Source organism: Sander vitreus, chromosome 8 (assembly GCF_031162955.1).
Source record: "Sander vitreus isolate 19-12246 chromosome 8, sanVit1, whole genome shotgun sequence".
In the NCBI taxonomy this organism is placed as follows: Eukaryota; Metazoa; Chordata; class Actinopteri; order Perciformes; family Percidae; genus Sander; species Sander vitreus.
In genome coordinates, this window is record NC_135862.1 from 30,422,638 (window position 1) to 30,439,738 (window position 17,101).

General features: G+C 41.1%; 1 protein-coding gene across 2 annotated transcripts; it reads right to left on the bottom strand.

The window, feature by feature from the left end:
• Positions 1-832: 832 nt before the first annotated feature.
• psme3ip1 (proteasome activator subunit 3 interacting protein 1) lies at positions 833-15,246 on the bottom strand. 2 transcript variants are annotated; one of them, XM_078257791.1, is made up of 8 exons: positions 15,081-15,246; positions 11,141-11,277; positions 10,941-11,039; positions 9,022-9,144; positions 6,368-6,506; positions 5,510-5,589; positions 1,889-2,098; positions 833-1,218 (listed from the first exon to the last, which is right to left on the bottom strand). In XM_078257791.1, exons 2-8 carry the CDS (start codon positions 11,265-11,267, stop codon positions 1,214-1,216), a joined length of 783 nt encoding a protein of 260 aa, XP_078113917.1. In that variant the 5' UTR covers positions 11,268-11,277; positions 15,081-15,246; the 3' UTR covers positions 833-1,213. The 2 variants fall into 2 exon arrangements, with proteins under 2 accessions (XP_078113917.1, XP_078113916.1); XM_078257790.1 differs by lacking the exon at positions 15,081-15,246 and adding an exon at positions 13,248-13,344.
• Between the last annotated feature and the right edge of the window lie 1,855 nt (positions 15,247-17,101).

The following is a 17,101-nucleotide window of genomic DNA, read 5'->3' on the forward strand; positions in this document are numbered from 1 at the left end:
ATCTCACCTTGACTGCCACGCTGGGTTTCTATCAGCTTACTCAGCTTCTGATGCAATGTTCTCCTGCCAAGCTGTTAATGAGGACTGAACACATCCCAGAATCCAATTACCCAAATTAGTTTTGATCTAGTCCAATTTTACACGTTTCATTTTATGGCCCATGTGGGTCTGGCTCTAAACCACATCTTCAGATCTTTTAACCCCCCCCAACAACCTGGCAGAGCCTTCCAGGTCTTTATTACGAGGGAAAGCAGAAGCAGCTTTTTACAGTTTCATCTTTCATACCCGTTTTCAGTCTTCATTTTTCTAAATTTCTTCTCTATGCACATGTAATGAAAATACACACATCCACAAAATTGCGGTGGTTAATAAAAGCTTTATATTTTGGTCGGAGCTGTAGGATTTATTATAGTCCATCATGAGTCTGACAATGTTACAGGAGTGTAGTGCCAAACCAGTCAAGTATTCCTTTTAGTCTATTCGAAAAACCAAGTTTCACCACGTGCATGCAGAACCACTAGTGGTTGTACCAAGTATTATTTATTTATTTATTACAGTATTTTAAATCTGAAGGATTGGGATAAGGATTTCTGACAATTTTATAAGTTTAGCATTTTTCTTGTGAAATACTGGATACGTTTACCTCTTATTCATAATCCATATCCACACACCATACCTGTGATGGGTGGTGACATACAGACATTAACACAAGCGAACCATTGACCTAAGGGAGACAAAAACAGGCCGATTTAATGCAAAATCATATTTCAAATCCATAAAAAGTCCCCGATGTTAACAAAAAAGTTCCTCACACACACACACACACACACAGTACAAGGGAGGCTCTTTATTTCTCTCTGCTCAGACTTTGACCAGAACCTTAAAACAAAGTACTAATGAGAAAACAAATTACATCACACTGATAAAAACATTATTTTTTAAAACCACTCACGCTTTGCATTTAAACCAAACGGAGAGCGAAGTGTGTCCTGCCCCGGCTCTCTGTCCTCTGCTGCTGCTGCTAGCTAAAAGGTGCGACTCATTTGACACGGCCTAAAGCAGTCTCTTCCTTGCTCCACAGCTGTCAACCACTGTTCCCTCAGCCAACAGCACAGCTTGCAGTCGCTGTGCCTTGGGTGGGAGTAGGGTTGGGTGTAGGGGGGGGAGTGGGAGGATGTCGTCGGGGTAGGCAGTGCGGGATTGGTTGCTCGGCTTAAACTGCGTGAGATGTGATTGAGGGAGGGAAGGAAGGGTGCCACAATAGCAAAAATCACAAATAGATACACAGATTTAGTTCAGAGTAGAGTTTAAATTGGTCACAATGTTACTGGTTCTTAAGATTATATTACTCGGCTGAACTTTGTCTGATGACAAAGAGCAACAGTTCAACTCACAGCTGTGACAACAACAGGAATACTGAAAGTGTTTCCTAGGTGTGTGTGTGTGTGTGTGTGTGTGTGTGTGTGTGTGTTGACAGTGTTATGCTTTATGAGGATAGCAAATACTAAACTTGTGTGCTTTTTAGGTACACTTCTGCTGGCTTCGTCGTGTGTGTGTGTGTGTGTGTGTGTGTGTGTGTGTGTGTGTGTGTGTGTGAGACACACTAGCTTTTCCGTTTGCTAGCCATTCTGAAGGCATGCAAACTTCACTTCACCTGGTAATCTCTGACTCAACAGAGAGAGTACGCTTGTCTAAGCACATGTAAAAAGGTTTAATGTGAATGTCCGTACACGTGTGCAAGGACTCAGTGCATTTTTGTATATTATATTATATATATATATATATATATATATGTGTGTGTGTGTGTGTGTGTCTGTGTATGTGTGTCATGTCTATCTGTAGGCCCTACTGTGCCGGGGGTAGGGCAACATGATTGCGTCCACGCTACCTTCGCTGTCCGAACTGCTGTCAGAGTCGCTGCTGCCAGAATAAACCCAGAGTCCTGGTAAAACGCCGACGCACACGGCCGCTGACGGCAGGTGCAACACGCCTTGACCGGAGCCCAGGGCAGCCGAGGGGGCCTTGGCCGTCAGGCCGGGGACTGTTTGTTGATCTTCAGCTCCCCCTGCTTCTCCTCCTGCTGCTCCATGCTCCTGTTCTGAACAGCACAACACACTGTGAGATTCAGAGCGTGTACATGCAGACGTCCCTGTGTAAGGCCATTTCAATTTGGAGGGTAGGAAACTCTGCATTATGTAACCAAGAAAAATGAAATATACGGTATACATGTTTTTTTACTGTACTGAAAGGCTATTTTTATTTCGGCGCCCATGTCATACAATCTGTCCACGCATACCGGGCGTGTAGCGTCGGCCCGCGCGCTGCAGCGATTGTTTCGGCGTCTCCTCTACGTCTTGCGCGAGACCGAGCGTGTGTGTGTGAAGCCAGGCGGGTAATCACATACAGGAAGACCAGAGTACAGCTGGATACTTTACAAAACACATTTCAAAATAACTAACACACACACACACACACACACTGAGCATTAAACCACGCAAATTCAAAACTTGCGTCAAGACGGGCATGCTACATCATTAAATACTGTAGGTTAGATTCTCCGCAATTCAATCTTTCAGTTCATCTTACGGAAATCAAGTGCACCAAAGCATGATTTCATAATCTTAGTGGCTATGCTAACAAACAAAAGAGCCGAGAAACGATAACGATTCCCTACCTGTGAGCTGGTCCTAAACGCTGAATCCTAATCATAAAAATGACTGAATATCATCGGTCTGACAACTATCTGCTAACTTTGTTCGCCGAACTTCTTCCAATTTGAAAGAATAGCCGTTTCACAATCCAAACAATGCAAAGAACGGACTTGTGCTCTTGTGGAGAAACGTTCTTGCAAGACGTTCTTGAAAGAATGAACTCGAAAGGTCACGGGCACACAGAACGCTGTTGACAGTTTGAGACGATGCGTTCTTGCTGGTATTGCTCAACGCCCCCAGCACAAAATATGAGCCAGAATGAGAAAAAAACAACAACAATGCAACCACTTTAGAAAACATTCAAATGAGCTCAGAGGCCCGTTTCAGAGAGCAGGTTTAGTGAAAACTCTTGAGTTTGTTAAACCTGAGATGAGGGGAACTCTGGGTTTTCCGTTTCAGAAAGAGAGGTTAATCAAACCTGAGAGAGAGGAGGGGGGGGGTAACTCCAGCCCGTTTCAGTCTGTATCAGGCACATTTTAGCGCAGTATTGTCATCTGCATGAATAAAGAAACAGTGTTGGTTTATTGACCATGTTAGGCAGACTATAAAACTTTTTTTCCTCAAACGCGGCATGTCCATTTGTCGACGATCCCGTTGATGAAGAAGCTGTATTACTTCGCAGGGAGTTAAACATACGTCGGGAGATGATATTGAGGCCACGACTATAGATGCATTTTCATTTCCAGATAACTACCAGGCCTATTTGAGCGGTATCGTTTTTCTTCACAGTCGATCAGATATGTATACCTTCTCCGTCCTCATTTCACTAACGTCACCCATCGTGGACATGCGCTACATCCCAGCAGATTATGTTGTTTTTTTTTGTTTTTTGTTTTTTGCAAACGGCAGTTTTCTTTACAACATTGGCGACGCGGAGCATATTAGTAAAGCCGCTGTATGCAGAGCCGTCAGAAAAGTGTGCCTCGCTCTGAAACGGGTTTTTTTTAAAACGTTTTTGTAGAGGACACAAACCAGTGGGAGACATTAAAAAGAAATAAATGATTATAAATTATAATTCCGTTAATGACCTGGTGCTGCAACCTCAGAATGGGATCAGCTTGCTTTTCCGCCCGCAGATTTGCACCTTAGTGAAATTATAGGTGTAATACCATTCAAGTTTTCACCAGTAGTATTATACCTGTGATTAAATATGAAATGAATACACTATATTAGGAGCATTGACTCAAGCAAGAATTTCCTCCCACACCATTTCTCGCTATTTTGCAGCAGCTAAACGAAATATATGTTCAAACTCGCTGTATGTGCGCATGAGTAGTTCCAGTTCCAGAGGGGTTAAGTATGCAGACCAATTTCTTTGTGGTTGTTGCCATGGTGAATCGTAGCTCCATTCATGCTGCCTTTTTATTGTGGGGGTGCACGCGCTTAAAGGACAATTCCGGCGCAAAACAAACCTAGGGGATAATAACAGATGTGTACCCACTCTGTCGTTCTGTGGGACATGTTTTCATGCTAATTGAATGTGCTCTGTTGCTCTGTTGCTCTCTCTCTCTCTCTCTCCGTTCAATAAACTGTCTGTACACTTACAAAGTTCTCAATGCTTCGGTTAACATTTAGGGACCCTCATTATGCTACCGTTGAAGTGTGGTGATATTTTGAGCCTTTTTAGTGGTATAAATAGCGATTTATGTTTACTTTCCCTGTGCCCCGAATACTAGCGTTGTAAGCTAATCAGCGGTCCGCGCTAGCTTGTTTCAAGCTACAAACACATTCGATTAGCATGAAAACATGTCCCAGAGAACATCCGTTATTAACCCCTAGGTTTGTTTTGCGCCGGAATTGTCCTTCAACGCTGAGTGAACCTACTCTGAGTTGATTGAACCAACTCAAATCAGCTGTTCTGGAACCGAAAACTCAAGAGTTTTCCATCTCAGGGTAAATCAACTCAGAGATCAGGGTTAGACTCAGAGTTTGTGAAACCTCCTTCCTGAAAAGGGCCCCTGGACAAAAGAAACAAACGCATACCAATGTTCTCGAAAAATAAAACTTCTTGATGAAGATTGTTGTAGCCAATCAAATTCCCTTTCCAACGATGTATAGCATGGGTAGGCGCGTACAAACCAATGAGTAACCGAGCCAAGTCCCTCCTGAAACATTTTAAACCATGTTTGAACTGATGTAGTGCAGGCTAGGTTTCAATCATTAAGACTAAGCAAGACTATTTTTCAGAAACTAGAAGAATTTAGGTTCGCAAATGCAGCCTCATACATGCAAAATGTAATAACTACAGATAGTCTTGCTTTGGTTATTGGCAAACAGACACCTCACCTTGGCTAATATATAGCTTAACTGGGTAACAACTACCCTGTAGTGTGAACAGTTAAGATCACAATCAGGGTTTGAACCAAAGCAAGCGACACTCAACGATGTCAATCCTGGGCGCTGTTTGACCATGAACCCTTTAATGTAACGTGTAATTAACACAAGCTCAAGCTAGCCCTGAGCTTTCTGTCGACTCAGGTTTAGGGTGGCCTTGGTACGACTTTCTTAGGTTTCCATTATGAGGCAGACCGCCTCCGCTTTGCAAAGAGGGTCAGTCGTCCTGTCCAATTATAAAAGTAATTCCAGCTCTGCATGTAGAAGAAAAACGCACACTCCTTGTATGCAATCTATGCGCCATTCAATCACAAGCAGTGAGCTGTGTACAAGTTTTTTTTGGTCGGATAGCTCTATCATTTAGCAGTTCCAGGAATTGTCAAGGAGGTACACTACTCAATTTCTGTCTGTCTGTCTTCAGACAGACATTCCTCCTGATACATCGGCCCCAGGCTGCAGCCCACCTGTGTGTCTGTCTCCGTTTCCTGTCGTTGCTGTTGTTGTTAACCTCTGCTTCTTACTGCTGTCTGACGACTGGGAGGAACTGGGTAAGAACAAAGAGAACAAAGAGATTTTGAAGATTTAAAGCGGCTCTAATCAAGATTTTCATGCCAACAATGGGTCAAATGACTGAGTGCAATGTGAACGGGGTCAGTAGCAGTGACAAACCCACAGAGTTTACTCACCCGCCTCTGCAGTTCCGCTCAGCTCTACGGAGCATTTTAGCGTCTTTCAGCTCACTGTTTTTGGTTTTGTGACACACAACTTAACTTGGGAGGTTCAGTCTTGACACACATTCAGTATTGTGAGAAAATTGTAAACTCAAGGTTCATTTACTTAGCAATTCCTCAAGCTTTCAGCAGGTGGACTTGGGATTAGGGCTGAAAGCTTCGTAAATACTTTTTGGGTTAACAATTTTTACGATTCAATTCACTCTCATGAGCAACATTTCCCTAAAAAGGTAGTAGTTTCCTGCTAAAGACCTCTGATAAAGCGACGCTTCCTGCACAACGCCGACTAGCTGGTGAACATAGTGAAGCATTTAGCAGCCAAAACATATATCCTTCAGGAGTTGGCGAAGATTAAAACAACTAAAGGAGAGTGAATATTTGACCTTAATTCGTAAGATGGACACAAACTACTTCAAATGAATGATAATGTTGTTCTGTGTCTGCTGGATGAGGAAATAGGCAAGCGCTTTCTAACGAGTTTCGTACTAACTTTAAAAGGTCAGCGCTGTATTCACAGCATGTTCTGCTGCCCCTGAGCCCAAAACAAAATCAGGTGATGCAGCTATAAAGGACGTGTATCTGTGTGCCTACCTGCGTCTCTTGACAGCTCCAGCCAATAGATGGGCCTGAGACAGGTGGCTGGTCCTTTGCTCCGCCCCCGGTTGTTTAGCAGCCACCTTCTTTTCCGGCTCTTTGCGGCTTTCCGTGGACACTTGCTTCACTAGAGCGCTGTGACAGTACCGAGTTAAGGCGAATAAACCATATTGGAGCCTTGGAGAGGGAACAAAGAGTGGGGCTCGTGGGCAAGTAGAAATGCACGACCTATTCAGCAGCAGTCCAATCAACAAGGTATGTTCTGTCCTCCCTTCAGGGAGGACAGAACGCCATTACATCTCTCCATCAGTGTGCTAGAAAAAGTGGCACAGTTCTGAGAGGCTAAAAACGCACTAATGCAGCGAAGCAGAGAGAGCTGACACAGATATGAAGCCTAAAAGAAGACCAAGAGATGGACAGAGCTCAGGAGACATGTAATCCGGGTCGAGATGCAGAGACAGAGAAAACTGGACTGAGAAACACATAAAGCACAAGACAAAAAGGGACAGATGGACGGGAAACCACGGACACAAAGTGGGGCATTAAGTATACGTGAGGTTCATATGAGCAGTCATGAGTTTTCACTGCATTAACTAAGGTCTGCACCTGTGTGCGTGCGTGTACTTTTTGATCACAGCAATTGCTTTAAAAACGGTCACCCTAGTTACCAGCCTATGATACAGTTTCCACGACAACCCATTCTCTTCTTCATCTGCACACAAACCTGTCTGTCAGAAACCTGTCTGTCGGCAAAGACAAAAAGAGAGTGGCAGAGAGGAGCAGATGAAGAGCACAGAGAGCAACAACCAACAAGCAAAACTACTTGACATGTATTTAAAAGTGCAAGAGTTCCATATGGTGTAGTATTTACACTGTGATGTAAGGCAGAGTATCTAGGGATTACACGAGTTCCGTTTATGAATCAGATGGTCTGTCCTAAATACATAAACAATATCTTTCTGCTTCTTTCATGGGCTAAAATTTGAGGTTATGTAATGCAGTGATATGATGCAGATGCTATTTGGCAAAAACAAAACAGGCTGGTTCCAGACCTCTGACCCGCTGCCCCCACCTAAGATTTGTTCAGTGATTGCGCCCACTCATAGCTGCTTTCTCTAGTTGGAGAAAGTCAGCCAATCAGAGTTTAGTAAGCAGGATTAAGAATGGAAAGGACATCTTCCTACAATCGCTAGCTGGAAGAGCTAGACTGAGAAATCAGCCAGGCCGATATATTGGTCGATATCAGCTTATTGCAGAAGAGCTGATCGCTGTATGTCAGCTGACAACATTGTTTACATTAAATTATGTCTAAATGTTATTACTTCATTCAGCGCATAGACTTCAAACGTGGCAGATTTAATTTCTGAATGGCAGACAAAAATTTAAAACTTTTTTTTCCATTTCAGAACCTGTTACTTCGTCAGCTTGAGTATTAAAGACTTTGGATGTTTCAGTGGGCAGCGAGAATTTTTTGTTTCGAAATAGCGTATGGGCTGGAAGGTGTTTTGTAAACCAAAAATCTCAGCCCCAGGCATTAATGTTTTTTCATTACTAGGAGTGTCACAATTTGTTTAGATTTTAAAGGTCACTATTTGATTCCATTTTTGATTTAAACATTGTCTTTTCAGCAGTGACGCAATGCCACAATAAGAGCCATTGGATGGCAGAAGGGTACTTTACAACAACAGTCGTGAGTTGTTGTTTTTTTTTTATTATTGAAGTGCAACTGAATGCACCACTAGTTTAAATTATTGAAGTGCAAGTGAATGCACCATTCGTTTAAAGAGGTGCACATGAACGCACCATGAAGTCCCATTGGAGGCCACACGCATTACCCTCGTTTCTTTACATAACTTAGTCACGGAGAAGGCAAAAAGGATTTTTCAGTTCTGTTGTTTCTCCGTTATCTGCGACTACGGCAGTGGCAGTGGCTATCCGTAAGCTAATGTTACCTGTGTATTTGGCTGCCATGTAGGTACCAGCTGGTAAGCTACGCTATGTCTGTTTGTTTTTTTCTACAGACGTGGGCAAGTAGGCGGGGTAAAGAGAGGAAATAATACTGGGGGGCTCGCCGATCCTGCTTATGATTTTGATTGTTAAAATAGAAAGCTTATTTTGATCTTTTTTTTTATATTTAAAATCAAAACCATGACGACCTTATGACGATGATCAAAACCATGACGATATTCTTTACTAAGCATTACGAATGACACATTTAGCCTTAAGCCTTTCATTTTAGCATTAGATATAAAATGTGTATTAGGTTTAAGAAAGATTTGAAAGCATGCCTCTTCTTTAGAAATAAACTTGACTGTCTTGCTCTGGAGGCACTTTGAATGTTTCATTTGAATTGAATTTGTTTGAATTGATACTCGTTTTGATATAATGCAAACATTCAAAAAACATACACATTTTGAATGTCAGCATGCATCTTATTGAAGTAAATTGATACTACTCTCTGATTCTCATTTCATAACAAAATAAACTAGACGCACAAAGTGACAGTGACTTCCTAGTGCTTATTTTAAACCTGAAAAACTGCTCACTAAAATGGAGGATAACCAATTAGTATATTTAGGCTAATAATCACAGAGCTACACTGGCTAATTAAAATGTTTTTTTTATATAAACCAACATGTGATAAAAGGATATTCTGTATTCCAACAGTTCCTGTTTCTCCTCATCCCTGCGTTGCTTCTCCACCAGGCACTGTTGCCTGGAGACCTCGTCCAGGAAGCTGCTCTCCTCCTCGTCCAATCCCCTTACCATGTTCCCTGTCACCATGGAAACAAACATGCTCTCAACACATGGCAGTCGAGTGATGGCAATTTTCAGAAGAAAAAAAAACAGATGTAACACATTTACTGTTGATATGAATAATGTACATAAAGGAATGACAGGATATGGATTTGCACCGCTGCAAATCTGCCATCTGATACATTAATTATTAAAATACCAGTAAGACAATATATAAGTACTCCATTACTATCATATTTAAGTGAAAGCACAGAAGTCATGTCTGCAAAACATGGGAGGTTGTGAGAAAACGAATGAGGTGGGAAAGGTTCCATTTTTAGAAACGTCTTGGCCTTTTGCTTTTTTGTATTGTAATGGCTAATCTCTAATTAAATAATGATTTAAATGAAACCATCTCAGAAGTTTAGAGGGTAAATATCTTTTTTTGTCAGAGAATGGAGTCACACTCCCTCTGTGTGTGTTGTAATCTGAGTTTCTCCGTTCTTTGTTTTGATAGTTGGTCCGGCCGCGTGCCTTGCGCGTCAGTATCTGACGCCGAGGGCTGTGACAAAGCAGTGGTATCTGACGAGTTGGGAAACGGTCTGTGAGAGCCGTGTGGAGGTAATCCCTTTAAAGCTGTAGTACGTAGTTTCTGTCTCCCCTATGAGGAATTCTAAGTAATGACAACAAAACTGTCGGCGTGTCCACATGATACAAGCGTTCCGTGATTGCGCACTGCCCCCACCCCTCCTTCATGCAGTTACTTGTAACCAAGGAGGACACGGAGGATTAAAACAAACATGGTGGACTCTTCAGATAAGGTAATTATCCATCGCCGGAAAACACAATCTTCTGAACATAGCCATACTGAGAAATACAGAGAGAGTTGTGTGAAGCTGATTAATTAGCTTTGTAGCAACTCAATTGGCAATGGCTTGAATGTAACAGAAGTTCATTAATATCAAAAAGCAGTGTTTCCCACAGATTAGAAAGCAATTTTATTCAACAACGGTATGGAATATTTTCCTCATATCGTGCAGCCCTACATTTTACAGCTATTTTTTGCAGTTTAAGTGCCACTAACCTAGAATCGCCAGACTAATTTGCAAATGCGTAGTAATCTAGAACATTCAGTTCATCTTTGATTTCCAAGGGGCGCAGACCGAAATGTCTCGACGCAATTAGATAGACCTACAACCATTCATCGCAACGAGACGTGTGACGTAGCGCTGAGCGACACATGCAAGTTGGGCCGGTGCTTGGTCCGTTTTCAGGCAGGAAAAGAAATGGCGGCCTGGTCACAAACTTTCTTACATTACGGTTAAACACTAAAACGTGTTTCTAAAAAATTTGAGACGGGAAAATAGGCACTACAGTAACAAAATCTTAATTCATATTTGATCAGCACTGCCTAAATGATACGAGTTTCGGGGGCATGGTGGGTTGCGCTGGACAGATCTAAAGGAGGGGGATGCTCCTCTGTCAGTCATCGTCTTAAACCCACCCCATATTAGATATACGGTTGTGAATGGGCCGCCCCAGGCTAGTACTAAGCATGCAGCTATTCAATTAATTCATTTAAAGTTAGACAGCGTGCAGCAGTTTCTTTGTAAAACTGAGCAGACGGAAATTTGAACTTGAGTTCTGAAGTGGACTATTTACCTTTTGATAGCACTGAAAGGTACTGCTAAAAACAAATCCTTGTCATGACTGTTTATCTTTATAACACATTGCCACTGGCTATATATAAAGTGTTAATTCAAACCCATATGACAAACGGAGGTAAAAGTCCTAATAACAGATATAACAAAGAGAAACAGAGACAAAGACTCACTGAATTTGAATTGCTCCTCATACTCCTCTTGTTTCTTGTCTTTCTGCTCCTGCAATCGCTCAAAGAGGGAACGTGGGTCATACACCTCCTCCGGCGCATCTGAGCAGTACACAAACAAACGTGGATGTATGCACAGCTGCATGCATTTTAGAAGTTCGGCACGTTTCGGATTTGTGAGCAAGTGAATGTGTTGTCCTTACCCTCTGGGTCGTCAGGTTTCCTGACTTTCTCCCATTCCTCCTGTCTCTTCTTCCTCATCTCATCAAGCTCAGCTTCCGACACAAACTTCCTGCTGAGGTCAACGCCCGGTGGCCCTGCCCCTTCCATTACTACTGACCTACACACAGCACAGTTGCGAAATAGAGAATTTAAAAAAAGCTAAACACAGAGTCCATTGGGCCCTAAATTAAGTCAGTGCTAAAAGCTAACTGGAGATTTGAAAATATGACTACACCTAGTACTGTGAAGTACTAGTGAAGTTTTCAACAGAGCCACCCACTGAAACTGTAGTTTCAAAATACGTCTTAAAGCTACAAAGAAAAAATTATTCCCAGTGTCTTAGGCCTGGTGGGGGGGTAATTTAACACTGGGGGAAACCCTATAGTGTATCACTCCAAAAAAGTAAGCCTATGTTTTTTACTTAAGGCTGGACAAGACTACTAGTTGAAGAAGTCACTGGCAGTTGTTTTCAATGGTAAGCCATGCCCGAAAACCGCCACAGGCCAATCGTGGCTTAGCAACCGTAACTAGGCGCGGGAGGTCTATCAAGCTTTTGAGCGAGGAAACGCATCAAAGCCCGTCTACGGAAAGCCGTTCCACTCCCTATTCAGCCCCATTGTACCGAATTTGGTTGCAGTTCCACCACAGTTCCACTGGGGGTGATCGCGGTTCATGCTAAATGAATGGGACTCTATGGAGCTAGACGGCTACATTTGTCTCTTTTGCCTCATTGTCGTTGAGAAATCTCAGATTTGATTGTAGTTTTTGCAAGTTCAACATGGATTATAGGTCAAAAGTTGAATGAACGAGTACTTGTGTCCTTTCGATTTCTTACAGGTTGAGTCGTTGTTGCCCATAACACGCTAGCATTCTGCTAATGAATGCCGATTGGTCAGTGAAGGACCGATTACGACAGGAGATCTCGCTTGACGGCATCCGAAGCAGAGCCAGAATGTCAGAGTGAATATTTCGGCGTGGTCTTTAAAACATTAGCAAACCTCTTTCTAGCACGTGTATTAACAGGGAGAGGCTAACCTGTCAGCTGTGTTGTCGATGCTTCGAGAGAACAAAGGAAGCGACTCAGAGCTTGCCGTCAAAGCAGTATCTCTGGCCGTATATGTGTATGACGTCATTGACATTTTAAAAAGCTTTTTAGAACAAAAAAAGCCACTTTAAAAAAAATCTAACACCCAGCAGTGTGTATTTTCTTAGCCTCCCCTTTCGAATGCAAAATTATATCCTGAGAAAAGTGTAAGTGCACAGATAGTTTATTAAAAAGATAGTATCTTTTTAATAAACTATCTGCTGTATTTTTTGTTTTACGAGGCGGAAACACACTAACTAACTTACTGCAGTTAGATGACCAAAAGACCACAAATGTAAACCGCAACAACTACTGGATAACCACAGCATGTGTGAGATTTTTGATATTGATGTTTTTAATACCTATATTTCAAGAGAGGACTAATCTGAACTCAACCTGTAAGGTTTTGGCTCTCCCTTGTGGTAATCTTTAATCATCACAAGTAATTAAAATTATAGCAATTTAAAGAACTTCTCGTCCACGAAGACAGCTCAAGAAAACCATAAGACAGCACGGCCGATTTGCAATGAGGCGACGATCGAGTCAAATACGAGGTCTACCTAGAAGGGGCCAAGATTTATCGTGTGTATCCCTGTTGATTCACTCACGGCGACGATAACAACATTAACGTTAGCCGCTCAAGGTAGCTAAGCCTTTTAAGCCAGAGGACACATTCGGTTAATGATACAATTTATATTTTACAATGTATGAACAAAACAGCATCAATCTGCAGTACACCAGTCAGACTCATTTGCTTTCTATTGCTGTAGTTTAGATGCTCGAGTGGTAAAGCAGTGGACACGCAGATATGCCTATGAGTAACGTTATGTGCTGCAACCCCTGGCTAGCGTTAGCTTCATTAGCATTCAAGCAAGCTGTCAGTAGCCGAACATCGTGTCATGTTGGAAAAGCAATACTTTCAGCTGCAAAACCGAGCATAATTGAGTTTCAGCTTATGGCCGTTCCACATCATGTTGAAAAATTTCTGTGTCACTTAAACTTACCAAGCTCGGCTAGTCGATATAATACAACTGCTCCAAATCAATGACGTTTTGTGTCACGGTAAAAATATCCCGTCGCTATTTTCAACGTGCGCCTTTAGTTCCGACCTGCTTTTCTGCAGAGGGGCCGAGCGACTTTTCTTCATGAACTATATTGCTGGAATTTAGTGCAATATACAAACAAGACAACCGTGCCAACGAGTGATGACACTAGACCTAAACCTAAAAATTAAAAAAATTAAAAATTATTTAACGGTTCTGGTGTAGAATAAAAATTCAAAACTCAATACATCCATGTTCAAAACAAGGAGAGAATAACAAAACAATATAATAGTTGTATGAGTTATGAATAAATGTGCAGATCCCGAATAGATCATTTTTTAACTTCCAAAAGGGACAATTTCAAAGGATAAAACTTACGAATCAACTTAAAAAACAAGCATTTTTTCACCTTTTCTCCATATCTGTCACGTAACAATATATTGTGCAGGGGACAGCAACAGTGTTGTTCTTTTTTGTAGTTATTTAACTTGGTGCCAGAAAAACAAATCTTAAGGAAGAGATGTTACTCCACTCCTATCAACGTACACATGGGACAGCATACAATAAACGGAAACAACAAAAGATTCTCCAGGGGACAGATAGACCAGGCCCTTACAACTAAATAACCGAGACACTAATATTATGTTTTCAATGATTTTTTTTTTATATACAATATTGCAATTGTTCCAAATGTTGAAATTTGGAGATAAGAATATGTTTATAGAATAATACCCAAGTTTGGGAAAATTCGAGTTTGATAAGGTGTTATGTATTATTTGATAATCAATTGCATAATAAAACCCATTTCAGAAAACATGGTGAGAAATGAAAATTCCATTGATGTAGGGTTTTTAATGTAGGCTAATCTTTAATTTCAATGTATCTTAAATGCGTTATTTACTCTGCGATAAATTACATTATAGATACATTTAGAATTGTAGATTTGAGTATTATAGTGAGTTTTATTTTTCCATAAAAAGTTTGTGAGCACAATATTTACATGTTGGACCAGCGAGATTAACTTTGTCAGCTTCGGACATACTCTCTGTGGGTTTAGAGGACAAAAGAAGTCACTACTGTATCTTCTAAAATAATTGGCAATTTGAAACTTCATGAATCCCCAATTATTACAACACTATTTAAAGAGGCTATACGTAACTTTCCGTTTGTGTTGATTCTAGCGGCCTCTTTGGGCAAAAAACGGTAGTGTTTTTACCACACAGCTGTGGTAAAGGTCTTTTCTTTACGGTGCTGTACTGTCCACTGTAGATTACTGAGTTAGCGTTACGGGGAGGTCATACAGTTGCGATGAATGTTTTGCTCAGACAGAAAATCATTCATTTACAATAAGAGGATAATTTACAGATGCATCGTTGCATTTCAAGTGTTACATACTGTAACTTAGCCTACTTTGGATGTCTCGTGAGATAAACCGGATATCACTGTCACTGTGTCACGAGCCAAAGCATTAAGAGTTTGTTACAGCAACCAACGTAACAATAACTTAGATTCATGAAACCCAAAGACGCTTTACACAAGTAGCCTATAGGGGAACAAGGGAAAAGAAAATAGCAGGCCAACACAAACACGGCCTAAAAGGAATAAAAAGTCAGCGCTAAATGGAAGGCGGACGTAGGGTAATTATATGTCGGCTACTGGCGTACAACCACATTGTGCATTGTAAAGTTATTTTATGAATGAAATATTGCATATCAGGGCCGGGGGACGTTTTTGAATCATTTACAATCCCATAATTGTCTCCATCTGTTGACAGCCCGACCAAAGTTGACTCACGTTATTGCCCGTTGTCTTTTACTTTCCCTTTTAGCTTTTAGTTGTTCCCTCGTTTAATTTCCTTTTTTTCTGTGATGGTCCTGCCCCAGTATCAGTCATAACTACAGCAGATAGCTTCTAAAATAACACTGAAATACAAGTAGACCTTTATAAAGAAATCTCCTGCTACCTTTTACCTGTCTGGATACAATAACACAGGCTTTTCCGGTGTTACAGCGAAATCTGTGACCCTTCAGAATGTGTGCTCTGTAGCGCCGTCTACCTGCCGTAAATCATTTTGTGACTTTGCGGGAAAAATCGGACCCGGGAAGAGACCTTACTAAAAACTACATAAAAATAGCGTTCTTTTCACTGTTAGTCTTGTTTGCTGTTACAGGTCATTTATGACCATCAGATGAAAAATTACACAGTTTTATATACATTTAAAAGTTACATATAGTTACTTTAATTTAGAGCTTTGTTCCAATAACATTCAACAAATGTATCAATATGTTCAATGATTTCTGTTTGCTGAAGCATTGAGCTATTGAGGTTCCAGTACGAGGTGTGCTTTGAGGAATTGGAGGAATATAACAGAGGAAGCTTATACAAATATGAATTGAGTTCTAAGCAGTAAATGGTGAAGGAATATCAGCCTGTTCCTTATATCATTGGATATTAACCAGTCTGACCAGATGAAAGACTTCTGTAGAGGACACATTTCTCCACACATGTCTACTAAATAAAATAAAGGTATTCAAGTTGTCACATACTGGACATGCCTTAATCTTCAGTCCTGTCTAATGTTTCAACCTTCCATTAAAATGTACCTTCTGAATACCCAGAGCACAGTGGAGGCATCACACAACGCATAGAGTAGCTTGAAAACACTTCAGAATGACTTGACTGTTTCCCAACATGTAAGATAACTCTAAAATAAGATAAGATAAGCCTTTATTGTCATTGCACAGAGACCCTTACAACAGAACTGCGAGTGCCATAACTGAAGGTTCATTAGAGATTAAAAACAAAATAAGGGATGAATAGATAAAAACAAGAATAATTGAAGGCATTAGACACTAAGGACAGGTAAAATGTTCGACATGATGTATGATATTGTAACATATTGCACACGTGTGATAATGAAGGCAAGTTAATGGTTCTTGTGTGTGTTGCGAGGGTGTAACTTTGGGTTCAACACTGGGGGGGTTGAGAGCTCCACTTTTGAACAAAATTTAAATTTTTACACTTCATTTCCAGGCATTGTGGTGAATTTTGAAAGTCCCTAGTGTCCCCTTTGCCCTGTGTTTCCTGTGTGTATTTCCCCTGTCTGTGTAAGTAGGTCAGAAGGCGGGACCTGTCGAAGGCGGGACACCTCTCTGCTCACGCAGCTGCTCATCATTCTCAACAACTCTGCAGTACTACTGAACAGCCACACAGGGGATTTCAGTTATCCTGACTGATTAGATCTCTGCTCAGGTTGAAGGTGGTTGAGCTTTGATGATAAATCTTCATCTACTATTAATGAATTTCAGCAATAAAAACAAAAAAGCCATTAAGACCTTGAAGTTGATAAAGAAATATAATATGGAGTGATATGACACATTTTATAATGCTCTGGCATTATAAAATGTAAATGTCTTTTTTTTATAGTATTATCTTTTCTTTTGTTCCTGTTCTGTAACGTCTATTCTATGTATCTGTTTGTACCTTTGTATATGAACTTTTGTACAATAAAGAATTGAAAAAAAGAAAGGTATTGGTAAGCTGTCATTTGTCCTGCCCTAACAGGTGCATGGAAGCTAACAGGAGGCTCAGGAAAATGTCAATCAATCAGTCTATACACACCCACACAGTCCTAGGAAAAGGTCCAATCTGACAGATTAACTCAAAACACCTGTGTGAGTGTTCAAGACATTTAACTGAAATTACCTGTGTGAGTGTTCAGAGGTTTTTAAGCCCTGGTTCCACACTTTGCCAGAGTGTCTCCCTGAGTGGGAACTAGGCTGACTAGATTCCAGTTATTGAGGGTGCCTGGGTAG

Excerpts from the sequence above, each read along its gene's own strand:
- psme3ip1 (XM_078257791.1), bottom strand. The coding sequence starts at position 11,267 with ATGGAAGGGGCAGGGCCACCGGGCGTTGACCTCAGCAGGAAGTTTGTG. Across the intron at positions 9,145-10,940 it reads TGAGGAGCAATTCAAATTCA|GGAACATGGTAAGGGGATTG; the intron begins GTGAGTCTTTGT and ends CCATGGTGACAG. Across the intron at positions 5,590-6,367 it reads GGAGCTGTCAAGAGACGCAG|TTCCTCCCAGTCGTCAGACA; the intron begins GTAGGCACACAG and ends GTTCTTACCCAG.